Genomic DNA, 17,836 nt, shown 5'->3' with positions numbered 1-17,836 from the left:
ACAGAGATTTTTAAAAAATGAGAAAATATAAATGAAAATAATGATGGACATCTTTTATCTGTTAGATTAATAAACCAAAAATTAATTGTAATACCCATTATCAATGAGAGGATGGCAAAATTGATATCCTCACAACTAGTGGAAGAAAAGCACAACTTTTCTGAAATTATATGTGATAGATCTAAATATGCCAAAATGTATGCCCAAAAGAATTCAGTAACTCACTCCACTCCTAGGGATTCCCCAGCCTCTTACTATCTTCTACATTTTTTCCCCATAGTACTTATCTTCTAACAGTTTATCTATCTAGCAAGCTATTACATTTATTATTTTACTGAATGTCTCCTCCGTTTAAAAATATAAGTTAAATGAGGGCCAGGATCTTACCCTATTTTGTTCACTGACCTATCCCAACTACCCAGGACAATGTCTGGAACATGATGGGCACTTTTACAAAACATTTGAATGAGTGAATGAATATATGAAAGAACAAATGAACAAGTCAACTAAACAAAAAGATATTATATTCATCTATCTGGTTTGTAAAGATTTTAAAAGACAGTGCTCAGAATTGACAATGGTATAAGAAAAATACTACTCTCATACATTAGTATGAGAAATGTAAACTAGTACAAGCCTTCTGGAAAGCAATTTAACAATCTGTGTCAACATGTTAAATGTATACACTCTTTGACACAGCAATTGCAGTTCTTAAAATTTACCTTATGCTTTGAATCAGATAGTGGTGTAAAGATGTATACTTAGAAACAAGTCTATTGTTCATAAAAGAAGAAACTTGAAAACTTCAAATTTTACCAACAAGGGTCTATAAATTATGGAATATCCAAAGTGCAAGATAATATGCAGCTATCTTAAAACAGTCATATTAAACATACACTGACATGAAATAATATTCCTAACATAGTGGATGAAAAAGTAAGTTATATTAACAACTTATAGGAGGATATAATCCAGATAATGTATGGGTCTATACATTATACATGCATAGAGAGGACATGGAAGTGTGGTCACCAAAACTTTAACAAATATTACCTGCAAGTGCTGGGGCTTTAATTTTTACTTTCTTCTTTATGCTCTTCTTTATTACTTGAATTTTCTACAGTGTATATCATCTTTCTAATCAGAAAAAACAAAGCTATTTTCATTTGAAAAACCTCAGAAAATTCTGTTTCTAGTCACCCTTATGGTAATATAAAGTAAGAAAGAAAATTTATTTTCCATCATAAAGCTTCTCTACCAGATTGGTAAACCTTAACTATCTTGACTTCTCCTTTATATTAAATGTAAAAAAGAAAAGGTTTCAACATTGTTTCAGGAGACTATTCCCAGAAATTCACCAGCAATACCCAGGCTAGTGTGACTAAAAACCAGCACTAAAGTTATGCTTTATTCTGGCCGAGCACCTTTTCTTCTGCATTGATCTGTAATGCTAATGTATCTTGCTCAAACAGAAAACTAAACCAACCAAACAAAAAAGACTATATGTTGCCCATACTAAAGGCCTTAATTCTAAAGTGTATGCTTCTTGGAGAGTGTGAAATATATGGCTTAACTTACCTAAAGAAGCAATGCAATTCCCTAGCTACTTATTAAGCTCAGAAATAACTTGGAAAAATATGGTCTTAGGAAACAGCACAGAGTCTGGCTCTGCCACCTGCTAGCAACAGGATCATGGGCAATTTATTTAACTTCTGTGACTTCAGTTTCCTCATCTATAAAATGAAGATACCACAAATGCAATATGATTGTTAAGGGGCCTATATATATATTACTGAATATGAAGCACAGATCTTTACATACCAAGCGAGTATCTAATTTGTAAAAAGCACTCAGATGCAAACTCCCATCCCTTCATAATGAAAAGGACAGCAAATATCACTACTTCTCCTGTGAAACCTTCCCAGACTTCCAGCAGAATTAGTTCTGCTTTCATAGCACTTTCGCCATATTGAAATGTTTGTCACCCCCAACCATGAGACCTTCTCCAAAGTAAGAACTATGTTATATCTTATTCATGCTTATGTTTTCAGCATCTCATACAATGCCTGGCATAGGGTAAACAAAGAGAAATTGGATAAATGGGTAGGTGAATAAAGAAATAAGTGAATAAATATTATTAAAACATCTAAAAAATGCTTATTCTACCATATAGCTGTCTCATTATTTAATCAAAGTCAAATGAATGAACTAGAAAAGCTTATGTAAAGGAAGCTAAAATTAAACCAATTCTTTCAGAAAAGCTAAAACAAAATGAGCCATACCAATGTTTCACATTAAATCAGTGGCAGGAAATGTCCTCAATAAAAAGTCAAACTTAACACTGCACATGATACTTTCTAATATCAAAATCTATTTCTGTATTCCTTTATTGACGACAATTATCTTATAAAATTAAACACGTCTTTTGATACTTTGTTTCTGCTACTACATCATACAAATCCAAATAACTATAACTGTCAAACACACATACACAAACACACACACACACACACACATAGAGAGAGAGAGAGAGAGAAGGAGGGAGGGAAGAAGAGAGGGAGAGGGAGGGAGGGAGGGAGGGAAGAAGAGACGGAGAGGGAGGGAGGGAGGGAGGGAAGAAGAGAGGGAGAGGGAGGGAGGGAAGAAGAGAGGGAGAGGGAGGGAGGGAGGGAAGAAGAGAGGGAGAGGGAGGGAGGGAGGGAAGAAGAGAGGGAGAGGGAGGGAGGGAGGGAAGAAGAGAGGGAGATGGAGGGAGGGAGGGAAGAAGAGAGGGAGGGGGGAGAGAGAGAGAGAAAGAGAGAGAGACAGAGAGACACAGACACACAAGCTAGCCAGGCGAAAAGCAAAAAAAAAAAAAAAATTGGCTCTCCCATAACTATCAATAAAACAAATCTGTAAAATGCTGGAATAGCCTATAAAAAAACTTCCCCAAGAGCATAAAAGAAAGGATCTGGAGAAGAAGAAAAAACCTTACAAAGAGTTTGCTATTAAAGAACATATGAAGAAAAAAAGAGAAGATGAAAGTAATTTAGGCTCATTTTAAAAAATGAAAAACAAGAAAGGGTTATCAATGCAAATAATCAAATCAACATTTCACCAAAATCTACATGGGAAAACTTCAAGTTGGAGACTTAAATTTGTTCAAAATATTAAAAGTACACACAATCCAGCCTCTTCTAATAGAAGTGCTATTAGATCTACCTGACTGAAGCTTTATGGTCCTTCAACTATGGGGCTAATTATGTAAATGCAAGTAAAGATGCTGTTAGTATTTGAAAACTATTTGGCCTCTTAATTTAAAATTACATTTGCACTATAAGTGTTTACCTATTATAGTGCACAGCAAAACTTGCTTTAACACAGATAATAAAAGGGTAAATGTAAATTGAAAAATCATAAAATCCAAATTATGCAAGTATAATGTTTCTAGAAAATCAAAAAGTTATTTAATTACTGAACAATTTCTAAATCGAAATCTCTTTAGCAGCCTTAGAGACCTAAATGATCATCTAAAGTTTATTACAAATTAAAGTATTCCAGATCATGGCAAATATTTCATTTCTGCCCATTTTAGTTTAAATAAAAAGCAATAAAAGTTGGGGCTCATGAGTTGACTTTCTAAGGGTAAGCTTTCCTCTGCCTCCATGGGGGAAAAAATTTACACCATTACTTTAAAAAAAAGTAAACTTAGCAAGGTGCAGTGGCATACGCCTATAATCCCAGCACTTCGGGAGGCCAAAGCGGGAAGAGCACCTGAGATTCGAGACCAGCCTGGACAACATAGTGAAACCCCATCTCTACTAAAAATACAAAATTAGCTGGGCGTGGTAGTGCACACCTGTAATCCCAACTACTCAGGAGGCTGAGGCACGAGAATAGCTTAAACTCAAGAGGCAGAGGTTGCAGTGAGCCAAGATCATGCCACTGCACTCTACCCTGGGTGACGGAGTGAGACTCTGTCTCCAAAAAAAAAAAAAAAAAAGCAAAGTAGCAGGAAAGATTCTTCTACTTGGAGGAAAAAACACCTAAGTAGTTAACCAACAAACTAACTATTACCACATGAAAAAGAATACATAGTAAAAGTTTTCCAGAATTGTGTCCAAACAACAGAAAAACAATATCCTCACAGTTATAACCATAAGTAAAAATATACTATAATTCTAATCATAAAGTATCAAAAATCACTCTAAATACAAAGAAATTTGATATAAATCACTCACATTGTAAAATGAAGGTAGGGTTTATGTATAGCAGCAGATGATGACTGTTTCTTTGGTGATCCTGAGTGACAACTGGTCTCAAAAATTGATAAAGCATTTTCATCTTCACTATCCTCTAAAATTAAAGTTTCTATATCTGTTTAAAAAAATCACAATGGTTATGAGGCTTATAAAGTCATTTAATATTCGTGCCCTACCAAAGCTAAGAAAAATTGGGTTAAAAAATCAATGACATTAATAAGTTATCTATCAAATAATACAGGCAAACTGACAAACTGCAGCTTTTAAAATAACTTATAAACAAAATTAATATAACACTTTCACCTTTACAGACTATTTACTTAAGTGTTATGAGATATAATTTGGAAGAACTCACTGACTGGCTTTAAAAAAAAAAAACAAGTCTGGAAAAGATGTGGCACTCTCACAAAATCCCACCTATTTAACTAAAAATCTCTGAGTTAAATTTTGACCAAAACCAGTCCATTTCATATTTGGTTTAATTAGTAGGTTAGCTGAGTCAAGGCCAGTTCTTATAAAAGCAACAAGGAACAAATTGACCCTTATTTTTTAAAGAAGATACACCTTTTCAAAGAAGTCTTAGTGTAGTTAAGATGGAGTCAGAAATTCCATCAAAGCTAATCTTAAAAATACACTCATTCATACAGCATTATTCTCTCTGTGGGCCTTAGGTTACCACTCAGGGAACTAACTGGAACTAAAATCTCTACTGAGAATGCAACACTTAAAGCCTTACCTGGACTACCACCTGAAGTATGAACAGCTGTTGCTATACTTCAAACATGCCTAATTAAAACTGACAATTCATTCAATAAAAAGCAATGCTACATGTGTACGGGATATGAGAGAGAATTAAGATTAAGAGAAATCATATCCTTTCAAAACAAAAAATATACAGATGCATTCTAAAATGAGATGCTAAATTATGCTAGCAGATAGAGATCTCAAGTGGCTTTTAAAAGCTAAACATTTAATCGAGACCATCCTGGCTAACATGGTGAAACTCTTGTCTCTACTAAAAATACAAAAAAATTAGCCGGGCGTGGTGGCAGGCGCCTGTAGTCCCAGCTACTCCGGAGGCTGAGGCAGGAGAATGGTGTGAACCCAGGAGGCAGAGCTTGCAGTGAGCCAAGATTGCGCCACTGCACTCCAGGCTTGGTGACAGAGCCAGACTCCGTCTCAAAACAAAACAAAACAAAACAAAACAAAACAAAAGCTAAATATTTAGTACAAGTCATAGTTTAATCTGGGAAATAACTGAGTATCTTTTGAGTGATAATTTCATACACAAGGAAATATTTATCTAAGAAAAATACTAAAGGTCAAAACAAGCCAGAATAAATAATATGACTAAATAGCTAAAAAACCAATTATTGATAATCAAATAAAATTTGGTTGCTCTTCTCCACTGGTTCATGGCAACTAGTTCTACCAACTGGAACTAAAGCATACTTTATATTTACACACAAAAAAGCTATAAGAAAACATAGATAATAATGCTATAAAATGGTAATTCACAAATGGAGATAAAAAGCTATGATAATCTCTCCAAAGGAAAGATGAGGTTTTTATGATTTTCTAAAGGTGACGTAAGTTTTTTGGGACGTTTTGGTACATAACATACATATGAAATACATTTCCAGTTATGAAATTCAGAAATAAAAAATACACAAATCATGGCATCATGCCTGGCTCACAGATATTCAGTAAAATATTCATTCCCCTCTGTCTGCCAAATTTAAGAAATCAGGTATTCCATGTGGTATCTTATGTGATTCTGTAACTAAACAATTAAAGTTTCTGAAAAATATATTTATGACAGAAGGATTCATTGAACAATATTCATAATTTTTACTATATATATTTTTAATGTTAGGATAATTCTCTGAATAATTTTCTATTTGGTGCAGACTGCATTCCAGACAAGGTGCTAGGAACTGCAGAAATTAAGATAATCAAAAGACATTACTTTCCCTTCAAAGTTTATGAGCTTTATATTCTGATTAGAATGTCAATGTAATTTTTAAATGTTTTTCCTGTAAATGAGTGATGTTTTAAATTTTATTTATTTATTTTTGTTTTTAATTTTTTAAGAGACAGGGTTTCACCATGTTGGCCAGGCTGGTCTTGAACTCCTGACCTCAGGTGATCCACCCGCCTTGGCCTCCCAAAACGCTGGGATTACACAGGCATGAGCAACCGCACCCAGCCATGAGTGATGTTCTTAAAGGTAGTTTTCTGTTTTTATCTCAGGTGCAAAGTACAATCTGAGGCTTGACAAAACTCAAGATCCTCTAAAACGGGGTTCTTATTTACTCCCTTACCAATACCTTACACTCCTATGAGCACTGCACACTGCAGAGTGCCCTACCAATAACAACAAAATGATTAGTTTAATCCAAAGAAGCATTATAGCAACATAGGTAAGAGCAAGGGCTGTCATCAGGCTCCCTGGGTTGAGGCAGTCCCCAGAACTTATTGAATGACCTTATATTAATTAAATTACCAGGCTGGGCGCGATGACTCACATCTCTAATCCCAGCACTTTGGGAGGTCAAGGCTGGTGGATCACCTGAGGTCAGGAGTTGGAGACCAGCCTGACCAATATGGTGAAACCCCATCTCTACTAAACAAACAAACAAATACAAAAATTAGCTGGGCGTGGCGGCACACGCCTGTAATCCCAGCTACTTGGGAGGCTGAGGCAGCAGAACTGCTTGAACCTGGGAGGCAGAGGTTACAGTGAGCCAAGATCAGGCCACTGCATTCCAACCTAGGTGACAGAGTGAGACTCTGTCTCAAAAAAAATAAATTACCAGCCTACATCTCCCACTCCCCTGCTCTATATAATCAGAGTGCTTACCTGCAAGCCTGTTAAGAGGATTAACAGGCCGGGTGGGGTGGCTCACACCTGTAATCCCAGCACTTTGGGAGGCCAAGGTGGGCGGATCACCTGAGGTCAGAAGTTGGAAACCAGCCTGGCCAACATGGTGAAACCCTATCTCTACTAAAAATACAAAAAAATTAGCCGGGCGTGGTGGCAGGTGCCTGAAATCCCAGCTACTCAGGAGGCTGAGGCAGGAGAATCGCTGTACCCGGGAGGTGGAGGTTGCAGTAAGCCAAGACTGCGCCATTACACTCCAGCCTGGGCAACAAGAGCGAAACTCCATCTCAAAAAAAAAAAAAAAAAAGGATTAATAAGTGATGATTTAGGGGCTTTAAAGGTTAACCTATTATTATTATTATTATTACAGTCAACTTTCTAAAGATAGTAATAGCCCTACATTAAGATGATCAGAATGTCCCAAAAGTGAACATTCATTCATTTGTCTTAAAAACATTCACCAGGCAACTACCATATGCCAGGCAATATGCCAGGCCTGGAATATATAGTACTGAATAAACAGATATATTACAAAAGTGACACATAAATAATCTTATGAGGAAACTATATTTATTTATTCCTGTATTTGTTTCATCTTAACAATATAAAAAAGTAGTTTAGCGTACCTTCTTTTTTGTCACTCTGGCTAATTTCAGCATGAGGAAACACTTTTTGCAAGACTGCTAGGATGTTGTTGAAGCTTCTTTCCAGCAGTGGTCTTATGATGGGGGATAGTGCATGCCCTGAAGACATCACAGCACGCTGGGAAGCAGGCACGATATTCTGCATTGCATGGTAAAAATCTTGGGCACTAAGCACTATTGAGGAAACATCCAGCTGCAGTTTATGACTGCTAGCATAAATCTGGGGATAACGCCTCCGCAGTGCAATCAGGGCGGCTTCAGTGCACAGGGCCTTGATATCGGCTCCACAGTAGCCTAATACACAAAAGGAGAAGGATAGCAAAGGTACATTCATTATTCCATGCACCAACTATGTTTTGTAAATATACACATCTTTAGCTAAAGTCATAATCAATACTAAATCAATAACTATGTGCAATTTTACCAGCAAAATGAAAACTAGCCATTTAAAATCACCAAACAAAACTGTTGAATAAAGGGCTGAATACTTACATTAAGATTAAAAATGTTTTGAATATTTTTAATTAACAAAAACATAAGCTAACAATATTAAAACAAAACAAGCTATGTATCTTAAGTATGTCCTTGATATGAGCTTTAAAACAAAAGCCATGTATTATGTGATTAACTGATTACAATGTACAACGTTTTTTTTTTTTTAAGAGACAGGGTCTCAAAAAATAAACAAGAGACAGGGGTCTCACTCTGTTGCCCAGCCAGGCTGGAGTGCAGTTGCACAATCCAGCTCACTGCAACCTCTACCTCCCAGCCTCAAGTGGTTCTCCCACTTCAGCCTTCTGAGTAGCTAGGACTACAGGCATGTGCCACCACACTCGTATAATTTTTTTCTTTTCTTTTATTTATTTTTGTAGAGATGAGGTCTCACTATATTGCCTAGGCTGGTCTCAAACTCCTGGGCTCAAGTGATCCACCCGCCTCGGCACCCTCAAGTGCTGGGACTACAGGCCTGAGCCACCACACCTGGCCTACAACGTACAACTTTCTTTAGAAAAAAGTTTTAAAAGAATAATAGTTTCATTTCAGTCCTTCATCAATATTCCCAATCATTAGGTTAGTCCTCATGACATCATACTCACTTATAAATGACTTTCTCTAATATTAACTTCCAAACATGTATAAAATAGTATATAAACAGAAACTTCAAAAACAGAGCTATTCTACTACCAACTCTGAGTGCAACCAACTATTAACATTCAGTTACTCCCATAATTATCATTTAAAATTGTAATTCATCTGATAGTTCCAAATATATTAAAGTAAATAAGAACATTAAAAATATTTCCATTGATTTTCCACATTAATTTTCTTTTTTTAGTTTAAAATGACTGATAATCTAAGGGTTATACCAACATAAGGTATTATTTATTACCCATGTTTAATGTATGATACAATCAAACAACAGATCAAGCCCCACTGGTTTTAAGTCATTTCATTCATCTGAGTAACAAATACATACAAAAACACATGCTCTGTTGCATCCTTGTCACAAAAAGGAAGAAAAGCTCAAACTAGCCATATTGTTTTCCCTGTTGGCAATTAAACTTGCATTTAGCCACAATTATCACTTATGCCAGTAGGGGGAACCATTCCAATAGTTATAGAATATTAGACCCTAACTAAGCTTCAACAAACAATACCAGGTTTATTTTTATTTTATTTTTGGGAGACAGCATATCGCTCTGTTGCCCAGGCTGAAGTGCAGTGGGTGATCATGGCTCACCGCAGCCTTGACTTCCTGGGCTCAAGAAATCCTTCTGCCTCAGCCTGCTGAGTAGCTGAGACTACAGTGTGTGCCACCACATCAGGCTAATTTTTTTTTTTTTTTTTTTTTTTTTTTTTTGTAGAGATAGGGGTCTCACTTTGTCCAGGCTGGTCTCAAACTCCTAGCCTCAATCCTCCTGCCTCACCCTCCCAAAGTGCTGGTATTATAGGCATGAGCCATCACACCTGGCCTATTTATCTTTTTATACCTCACAATGACCTTATAGAACACTTAAATACTGAACTAAAAATGGTGATTACAAAGAAAAACTTATTCAAACTTAGGGAAAAACTTAATATGACCTAGAAGAACTTAATTCAGAAGACTATAAGCAGATTACGCATTAACATTGTTCCATGACAGTGATCTATCTCACAAATAATTCTTCAGATAACCAAATTTACCACTAGTGTCTCGTTTTATTTTCTATTTCTCAAAGAATAAACCTGGAAAAAAATTATCTTTTCCTTTTGCATATATACCCATTTCATTAACTCAATAATGTATAGAACACTAGCTCAAAGTTATAAAGAGTTAACAAAGTAATCTAAGGATATGATTATAGAATGTGAATTATGTCTTCCATTTCCGAGGAAATAAGGAATATACTACCATCTTCAAACAATATAAACAATCACGTTTCTATTTCTTCTTTAAAAGGATATACACAGTTAATGAACATACTATATGGTCCTATTTTAAGTGCAAAAGCCTAAGTTTAAAAAAATTAAAACTCAGAAACTATTAAGGCAAAACAAATAATTAGCCACTAGAAGGCATTTTAGGTAGTAAATGTTACCCATAACATTTATGTTTGCCATAACATGTTAATTACATATATAACAGCAATGTATTATTTATTCACTTATTCCAGACAAAGAAATGATCAATAGACCCCATTTAATGAAGTAGATTTTCACATTAATTATTATAACCAACAGACTTATAAAGGAGGAAATTTTTTTACATTCGCTTATAAGTAAGAATTACCAGTTTATATCTGTGGTTCTCACCTTGATTATCCATCTGAATAAACACTGAAACTGAAACAAAAAAAAACAGATTCCCAAGTCCCACAATAAACCCAGTGAATCAGAATCTCTGGGGGCTTGAAATCATATGTGCATTTCAAGAAAGCTTTAGAAGTGACTCTGATACACACAAAATTGAGAACTACTGATTTAACATACTTCCTTCTAAAACTTTAAAATTGCGTCATAACCATGGCTAAATGGGTTACACTTAGGGTAACCACATGTGCTGGTTAGGCCTCTTGTCCTGTCATAATAGCACATCTTTTCACTCTCAAAGCGTCCTTGTTTAGAAAATAAATAATATGATCATTCTAGTAATACTGAAAATATACTACAGCCTTTTAGGCGTTAAAAGTTAATATTAAAGAAATTATAAACATCCCTTTCATAACCATACTAAATCTACCATTATAATTCTAATACTCTGTGAACACATTCAGATATCAAATAAAGAGCATTCCTGAATACTGCTATTAAGCTAGAAATTGTTCTAAAAAGACTGAAAATACAGCTACTAAAGAGGTTAGACTAGAAACAAGGTCATAACAAAATTTTATAAAGTTTTAAGTACAGCATCACACATAATGAAGGCCCACAAGATAGACACTTCATTGAGACTCTTTCATTGTTTTAGCCCTCTCATTGAAAATGGAATAGAAAAATATGATTAGAGTTGAGTGTTTCATTAATCATAAGTTTCCTACTATTTATGCAAATGTTCCTGATATCAATGTATGTTGAGTTTTTCACTATGCAAAAATCACACCCAATATGCATGCAAAAACCTCTAAGAACTTGGGAATTTCAAGGTAAAAGTTACCAAATCCATAACCTCTAACAAAAGGTCAGCTATCTTCACAGCTGTTCATCAAGACTACATACTCTACGAGGCATAAATTTCAATGAACTGAACCTATTCATGTTAAAACATGTTTGGCATACACAGACTAGTGAGTTTGTAATGGATTTAAAATTACTATTTCACGCCCGTTTGAAGATCTGAATTTGATTTTTTTTTAATGTGAACCAGTTTCTCAGATGGAATGAATGTCATAACAAAAAACAGAAGTCATTTAATTATAATGGATTTTTATGTCACTGTCCAGGAAGAAAATGGTATATGAGCAGAGTCTGCACACATACTACCACCCCATAGAGGGGAGGAAAAAAAGGTAAGAGAAATTTATCAGTCCTGTAAGAAATTATACCATGAAAATTTTAAAACTTAAGAAACTGCCTAAAAGCTAAAAAAATCACTGGGAAAAATTAGAAGTATTGTCTTTGGAAATGCAAAAGGAAACTAAGATTCTAATATTTGGGGTGAAGAATTAAACTAGAGTATATAATATTTCAGATGGTAGACAGGAAAATAGAAAGTAATTTAGAGTACCTATCTCTTAGGGAATTTCCAAAATGATTTGACAACTTGACTTCTGCTTATTTCAGTTAAGCATCATTCTGTGACAAATTCACAGAAAAATCTACAAAGATTTCCCAGTCCAATCTGAACTCTAGTAAAATATCATCATAAATAAAAGGGGTCTATTTTCAAAAAGGGAAAAGACTGGATTTTATACCAAATACCACCCTCTCCCATAAAGCAGCACAAGGCTTTGCAAAGGTCAAGCCAAATTTACATGAAATGTGTTTGGCGCATGCTCTCTTATACCAGGCAAAGCTTAAACTGAAGTAGTGCTGGAGAGATTTACGTTTTCTCCTCACCAGAAGATGTCGAGGTCTTTGTGGTTCAAAAGCTGAGGGATGCTGCTTCGGAGATGGAGGTCCCTGTGGATGAAGAGGATAATTTGGATGTAGCTAACTGAATGGACTAATGTTCTATTTAAGTTTTAATTATTTGATGGTGGATCACAATGATTTTTTAAATTAAGTTGTTCTTTTTGGCTTTGGTAACTTTAAAGTTTTCCCAAGTAAGCTGTTGTTAGTGGACTTATTTGGGGGATTTCTTCATAATGCTTAAAAAGTTCATGAAGATTGGGTTTTTTTTTTTTAATTTATATTTTTCAGAGTATGAGAGGAAAACAGACAAAAGAGGGGGAAAGAATGAAGGAGAAATACCTATGTGTATATTCAGGTGCCTAACATTGTATTCCTTTTTATTTCAGACCTAATTAGAGCCAAAACCCTGAATTCCATCTCCTATGTGTGATCATCTGTGCAGATAAAGACTCTCACCACATCCTAGAAGGACAGTAGTGTTCATTCACTCTGTGGGGAGATCTTCCACTCTGTGAAAAATTTAAAGTTAAATTGGAAAGTTTTATATTTGGGGAACTACTACCAAATATCATTAACTATTTTCTTTGAAGACCTCTCCCACCCAACTTCTTTCTAGACCACAGGAATGAAAATAAGCCCGCTGTGTAATCTGCAAAGTAAAAGTAAAAGGCTGCAGTCCTACTTTGACATGGACCTTTCTCTCTCAAGTTCAAGCTTATTTTTCTTAGTAAAATTTCTAAGAGGGAATGATATTCAAAAGGAGACCCTGTATTAATATTATGGATACCCAGCACTCAATGAAAGGCATGTTATTATTGAGCTTTGTTAACTAAACACCTAATGGCAGTTAAAATTCTAATTTAGAAGTACTCAAACTTTAAGTGAAACAGTCAAAATAACTTTAAAACATAAAGGCAGAGACAATCTATTGCACAATCAAAAACATAACTATGCTCATTCACATTCCAAATAAGGGGAAAGGGAGGTTGAGCAGAACAAACAATGACAATCAAAGAATTCAAACAGTAACACTCACCAACACATTTTTCAGCCAATTCACCTAAAAATGCATCTGACAATTTTGGATTCCAGTCCCTGGTATGGATCTGTAAGATGTGTTTTCTTGCCTAAGATGAAAAGCACAGATATATAAAATCTTGCCCAAGAAGAAAAGTACAGATAAAATATTATCAATCCCTCAAATACGTTAGGTGGAACAAATTTTGACTAACAATCCCATTAAAATTTTTATTTTTAAAAAATTTAAACACCTTAGCATCTATCTACATCAACTCTGATTCCAACAATAAATCTGGGAGATATGTAGTAGAGATCTTGTCTGTGTTTCACAACCTAAGACATTTAATGTTGTGAGAGGTGAAGAAAATTGACTAGCAGCATATAACAACTAAGTGACTCATCTGGGACTAGAATTCAAAACTATATTTCACTTTTCCACCATACCACTTTTACTATTTGAAAATATATGAACAAAAAACTTTCATGTTATAAAAGTTATAGTCATAATTTTAAACAAACTTTACATTTCATAGAATTTGCGGTATTATGATCAACAATGAGCAAAATAACAAGTAACTTAAACTTGAAAAAAGTTTTTAATTTGGAAAGTATTCAAGTTTAATTAAATATCATGCATGCCAGTTGTGGTGGCTCACACCTGCAATCCCAGCACTTTGGGATGCTGAGGTAGGAGGATCGCTTATGTCCAGGAGTTCAAGACTAGCCTGGACAACACAGTGACACCCTGTCTCTACAAAAAAATTGTTTTTTAATTAATTGGGCATGGTGGTGCACGCCTGTGGTCCCAGGTACTCAGGAAGCTGAGGTGGGAGGATCACTTGAGCCTGAGAGGTCGAGGCCTGCAGTGTGCTGTGATTACGCCACTGCATTCCAGCCTGGGTGATAAGAGTGAGATCCTGTCTCAAAGGGAGAAAAAAAAATCAAGCATATTATTACTTTGTCAGTTAGTTGATGCTTTGGCATTTAATACAAGGTATTTCAATAAATATCAATTAAATTCATTGAAAGATCAAAGTGTTATAAACAATTTTACATTGATTTCAGCATTCTCTAGCTTAAATCTGACTGCATATAGCACAATCAAAATTTTAATGTCTTGCTTCCAAAACAAACAGAAATTTATTTTTCTAAAATAGTTTTTTTGTTTTTGAGACTGAGTCTCACTCTATCACCCAGGCTGGAGTACAGTGGTGTGATCTTACTCACTGCAACCTCAGCCTCCTAGGTTCAAGTGATTCTCATGCCTCAGCCTCCTGAGTAGCTGGGATTACAGGTACCCACCACCACACCTGGCTAATTTTTGTATTTTTAGTAGAGACGGAGTTTCACCATGTTGGCCAGGCTGGTCTTGAACTCCCGACCTCAAGTGTTCCGCCCACCTCAGCCTCCCAAAGTGCTGGGATTACAGGCGTGAGCCACCACACCCAGCCTAAAATAGTTTTCTTAAAAAAACACTAACATATAAGAATCTATAATCAGCTGATACTATCCACCACCAACGGTAAGATCAGAATTTTGTTTTCACATCTGCACTCTTTGGAGAAAATTACAACACTTTTTAAAAATTGAGTATGCCTATTCCCTCAACACTGCTGTCTAAGCTTCTTGAGACATGAAAAAGTAAATTATAACCAAGATGATAACACCTTACTGGCTTGATGAGGAATCTGGGGTCCAGCAACAAAACAGAACAACTTCAAAGTCATCAAGATAAATCTTGCTCAAAAAGTTGACAAAATCTGGAATCAATAGCTACAGTTTCAATTCCAAGTTCTAAGTTAGGCATTCAGCTATGAAAGTTAAAGCAATGATATGACACTTATTTTCTTCCAACTTGAAGTATCTGCTTGAACAGATACTAAAAAAAGAAGGTCCAAAAGAAATATCAACCTAACAGCATATATATTCTGTAAGATGACATTAAGAATCTATATAAACTTCATTAGCAGCACAGGCACTGTGCTGCTAAGGATGATTACAAGACCCTTAAAAAATAAAGAACATGTAAAAAAAAATTATGCTGGAAGATATCCCAAAAAGAGATCCATTCTTATCCTCTCCTTTCCCTAAAAAGAGGTTTAAAGTAATGAAATTAATTATCTAAGGTTAGCAAGTTATCTTCAGGTCCCTAATAATGCTCCTTCCCTATATAACCCAATCAAAGTCACCTTCCTTTTGTCATACTAAAAACAAGACATGGAATGAAGAAAAAAATACTTAAATGTAGAAATCAAGAACTGTTCATTATGTATTTTACTCTATATGGCAAACCGAATAGGAAGTCAAAGGGCTTCCTCTAATAGAAAGTACCTTCCTCTACTATTAAACGTCAAAGGCAAATTCAAGCTCCTCATTTTTCAGAATCCACAAGTACACATACAAATATATATTACTTATAACAATCATAAAAATGATGATAAAGGAAAATAAAAGAAATTAAAAAGCATTACTGCATATAGAAGGTGTGTACTATTTTATGCAAATAGTTAACAAAATTATTAAAATTTGAAACCAAGATTTACTTTTATTAATCTTTTACTTAATCAAATAGCAAGAGTCATGATATTCTATTGGCCAAACCACAGGACTGAGACACTGACTGGTATCACTTTAATGACCCAAATGGGTCCTTATTACTACCCTTAATACTTCCCTAGGCCGTTCATTATGCCTTTCTCCTAGCAGACTATTTCACAGCACATCTTCACACTCCGCTGATGACCGTGCCTCCCAATTCACTGAGAAAACTGAAGCAATCAGAAAAAAACTTCCCCAGACTCCCCACATCCTAATCACCAAAGATGTCCACCCATCAGCATGTGTGCCAACAATATTCTGTCTTCTCTCTGTTGTCACAGATGAACTAGCCAGCTCCTATCTAAAGTCATTCACACCACTTTTATGCTAAATCCTATCACTTTTTGCCTATTGAGGACATCTCTCAATTTCACATAAAAATTCCCTTTTCTACTAGATATTTCTTCCATCTTGAAAACAATGAAACACATTATCTTGCCCCTGCTTCCTTCAATATCATATCACCTAAATTATTTGCTTCCCTTTGCAGAAAAACTCTTTTTAAAACGTATCTATATTCACTCCCTCCAATTCCTTCCCATTTTCTCTTGAACTAACACACTCCAATTAAGCTTTTGAACCCACTACTAACTGAAACTGTTCTCATCAGATTCACTGACGACCTACATCATGATAAATACAATGACCAATTTTCTGTCCTTAGCTGAATGGACTTAGCAACATGTGACATGGTTAATCACACCCTCCTCATTGATACATTTTCTTCACTTGGCTACCAGAACACCCCACTCCCCTTAGTTTTCCTCTTACCTTACTGACTGCTCTGTAAGAGAGAAGACTTGGTAATCTCATCTAGTCTCGGGACCTTAAAAACCATTTAAGGGAAAAAGGTAAACAGCCAGCATAGGCCTTTCCACAGACCCAGGCTTGAGAAGAATGACTAAGATTTCAGTCTCACAAAACTGTTTCCTCGAAATGTTAGAAAGGGAAAGTTAATGTGGAAAACGATGTTCAAGATCCATGCTATGCAATATAGTAAGCACCACACAATGCCATTTTATTTAAATTTTAAACTAAGACTAAATAAAATTTAAAATGCAGTTCTTTAGTCACACTAGCCACATTTTAAGTGCTCAATAGCCACATACGGCTAGTGTCTACCAAAATGCACGCTGCTCGAAGAACAATGCCAAAATAGAACGTTTCCATCATCACAGAAAATTCTATTAGACAGTGCTGTTCTAAACCTTGTTTACTGTTAAACCCTTCATTTGTGTGAACTGAACCTGGACTGTAAGGGCTGTGATTGGCATATAGACTCTGAGGCCTACTTAGCTAAGATAGTACAGAAGACAATTGGGAAATCAAGGAAATGGCTTTCCTGTGCTGTGTCTCAGAACTAAGCACATTTCCCCATGTACTGAAGAGTATAAAAGCTGTGCTTGGACTGTTGTTAGATGTCCCAAACAAAAAAGCTGATGCTTCCCCATGCGGAAGTAGACTGTACCTACTTCAGCCCTATCTGCTACAAATAAACACACCAATATGCACTGATACATTCCTGAAGGCTGCACTTGGGCAATGAAAATAATGCTGTATATGCCATGTTTCCTGTCCTGACAAAGCTAAATAACCTGGTGCCAATTTAAAGCCTGTAAATTGAATTGTCAATCCAAATCTGAGTCAACTACTGGTGACTGTGGAGACTGATGTCAAACTGAGGTATGAACTGCTCTACACAGGGAAGCCATTGCCTTTGTTTCTCTATGGTCTTCCATACAGTCCGAATCACTTAAGACTTTCACATCTAGGTATGTAAACCAGGCATTTCACATAGAGGTCCAAAAACAAAGCTATACATATTCACATACAGTACCTCCTTTGCATGTATCTCTTCCTCTCAAATTTGAGTTTCTAATGAAAAGCCAGTCAGA

The 17,836-nt window shown here is 35.6% G+C and overlaps 1 protein-coding gene across 6 annotated transcripts in view; it reads right to left on the bottom strand.

Annotated features, from left to right (window-relative positions):
* Positions 1–17,836, bottom strand: part of ATAD2B (ATPase family AAA domain containing 2B) — a 196,505-nt gene that overhangs the window by 84,909 nt on the left and 93,760 nt on the right. For all 6 annotated transcript variants that reach the window (XM_019021380.4, XM_055377524.2, XM_063696032.1 and 3 more), the window contains 3 exons: positions 13,360–13,450; positions 7,752–8,063; positions 4,221–4,356 (listed from right to left, as the gene is read on the bottom strand). In XM_019021380.4, coding sequence (XP_018876925.1) covers positions 4,221–4,356; positions 7,752–8,063; positions 13,360–13,450 — 539 coding nt within the window. The remainder of the gene's footprint in view (positions 1–4,220; positions 4,357–7,751; positions 8,064–13,359; positions 13,451–17,836) is intronic.

The sequence above is a fragment of the Gorilla gorilla genome, chromosome 12, assembly GCF_029281585.2.
Source record: "Gorilla gorilla gorilla isolate KB3781 chromosome 12, NHGRI_mGorGor1-v2.1_pri, whole genome shotgun sequence".
Classification (NCBI taxonomy): Eukaryota; Metazoa; Chordata; class Mammalia; order Primates; family Hominidae; genus Gorilla; species Gorilla gorilla.
This window is presented reverse-complemented; position numbering and strand designations above follow the sequence as displayed.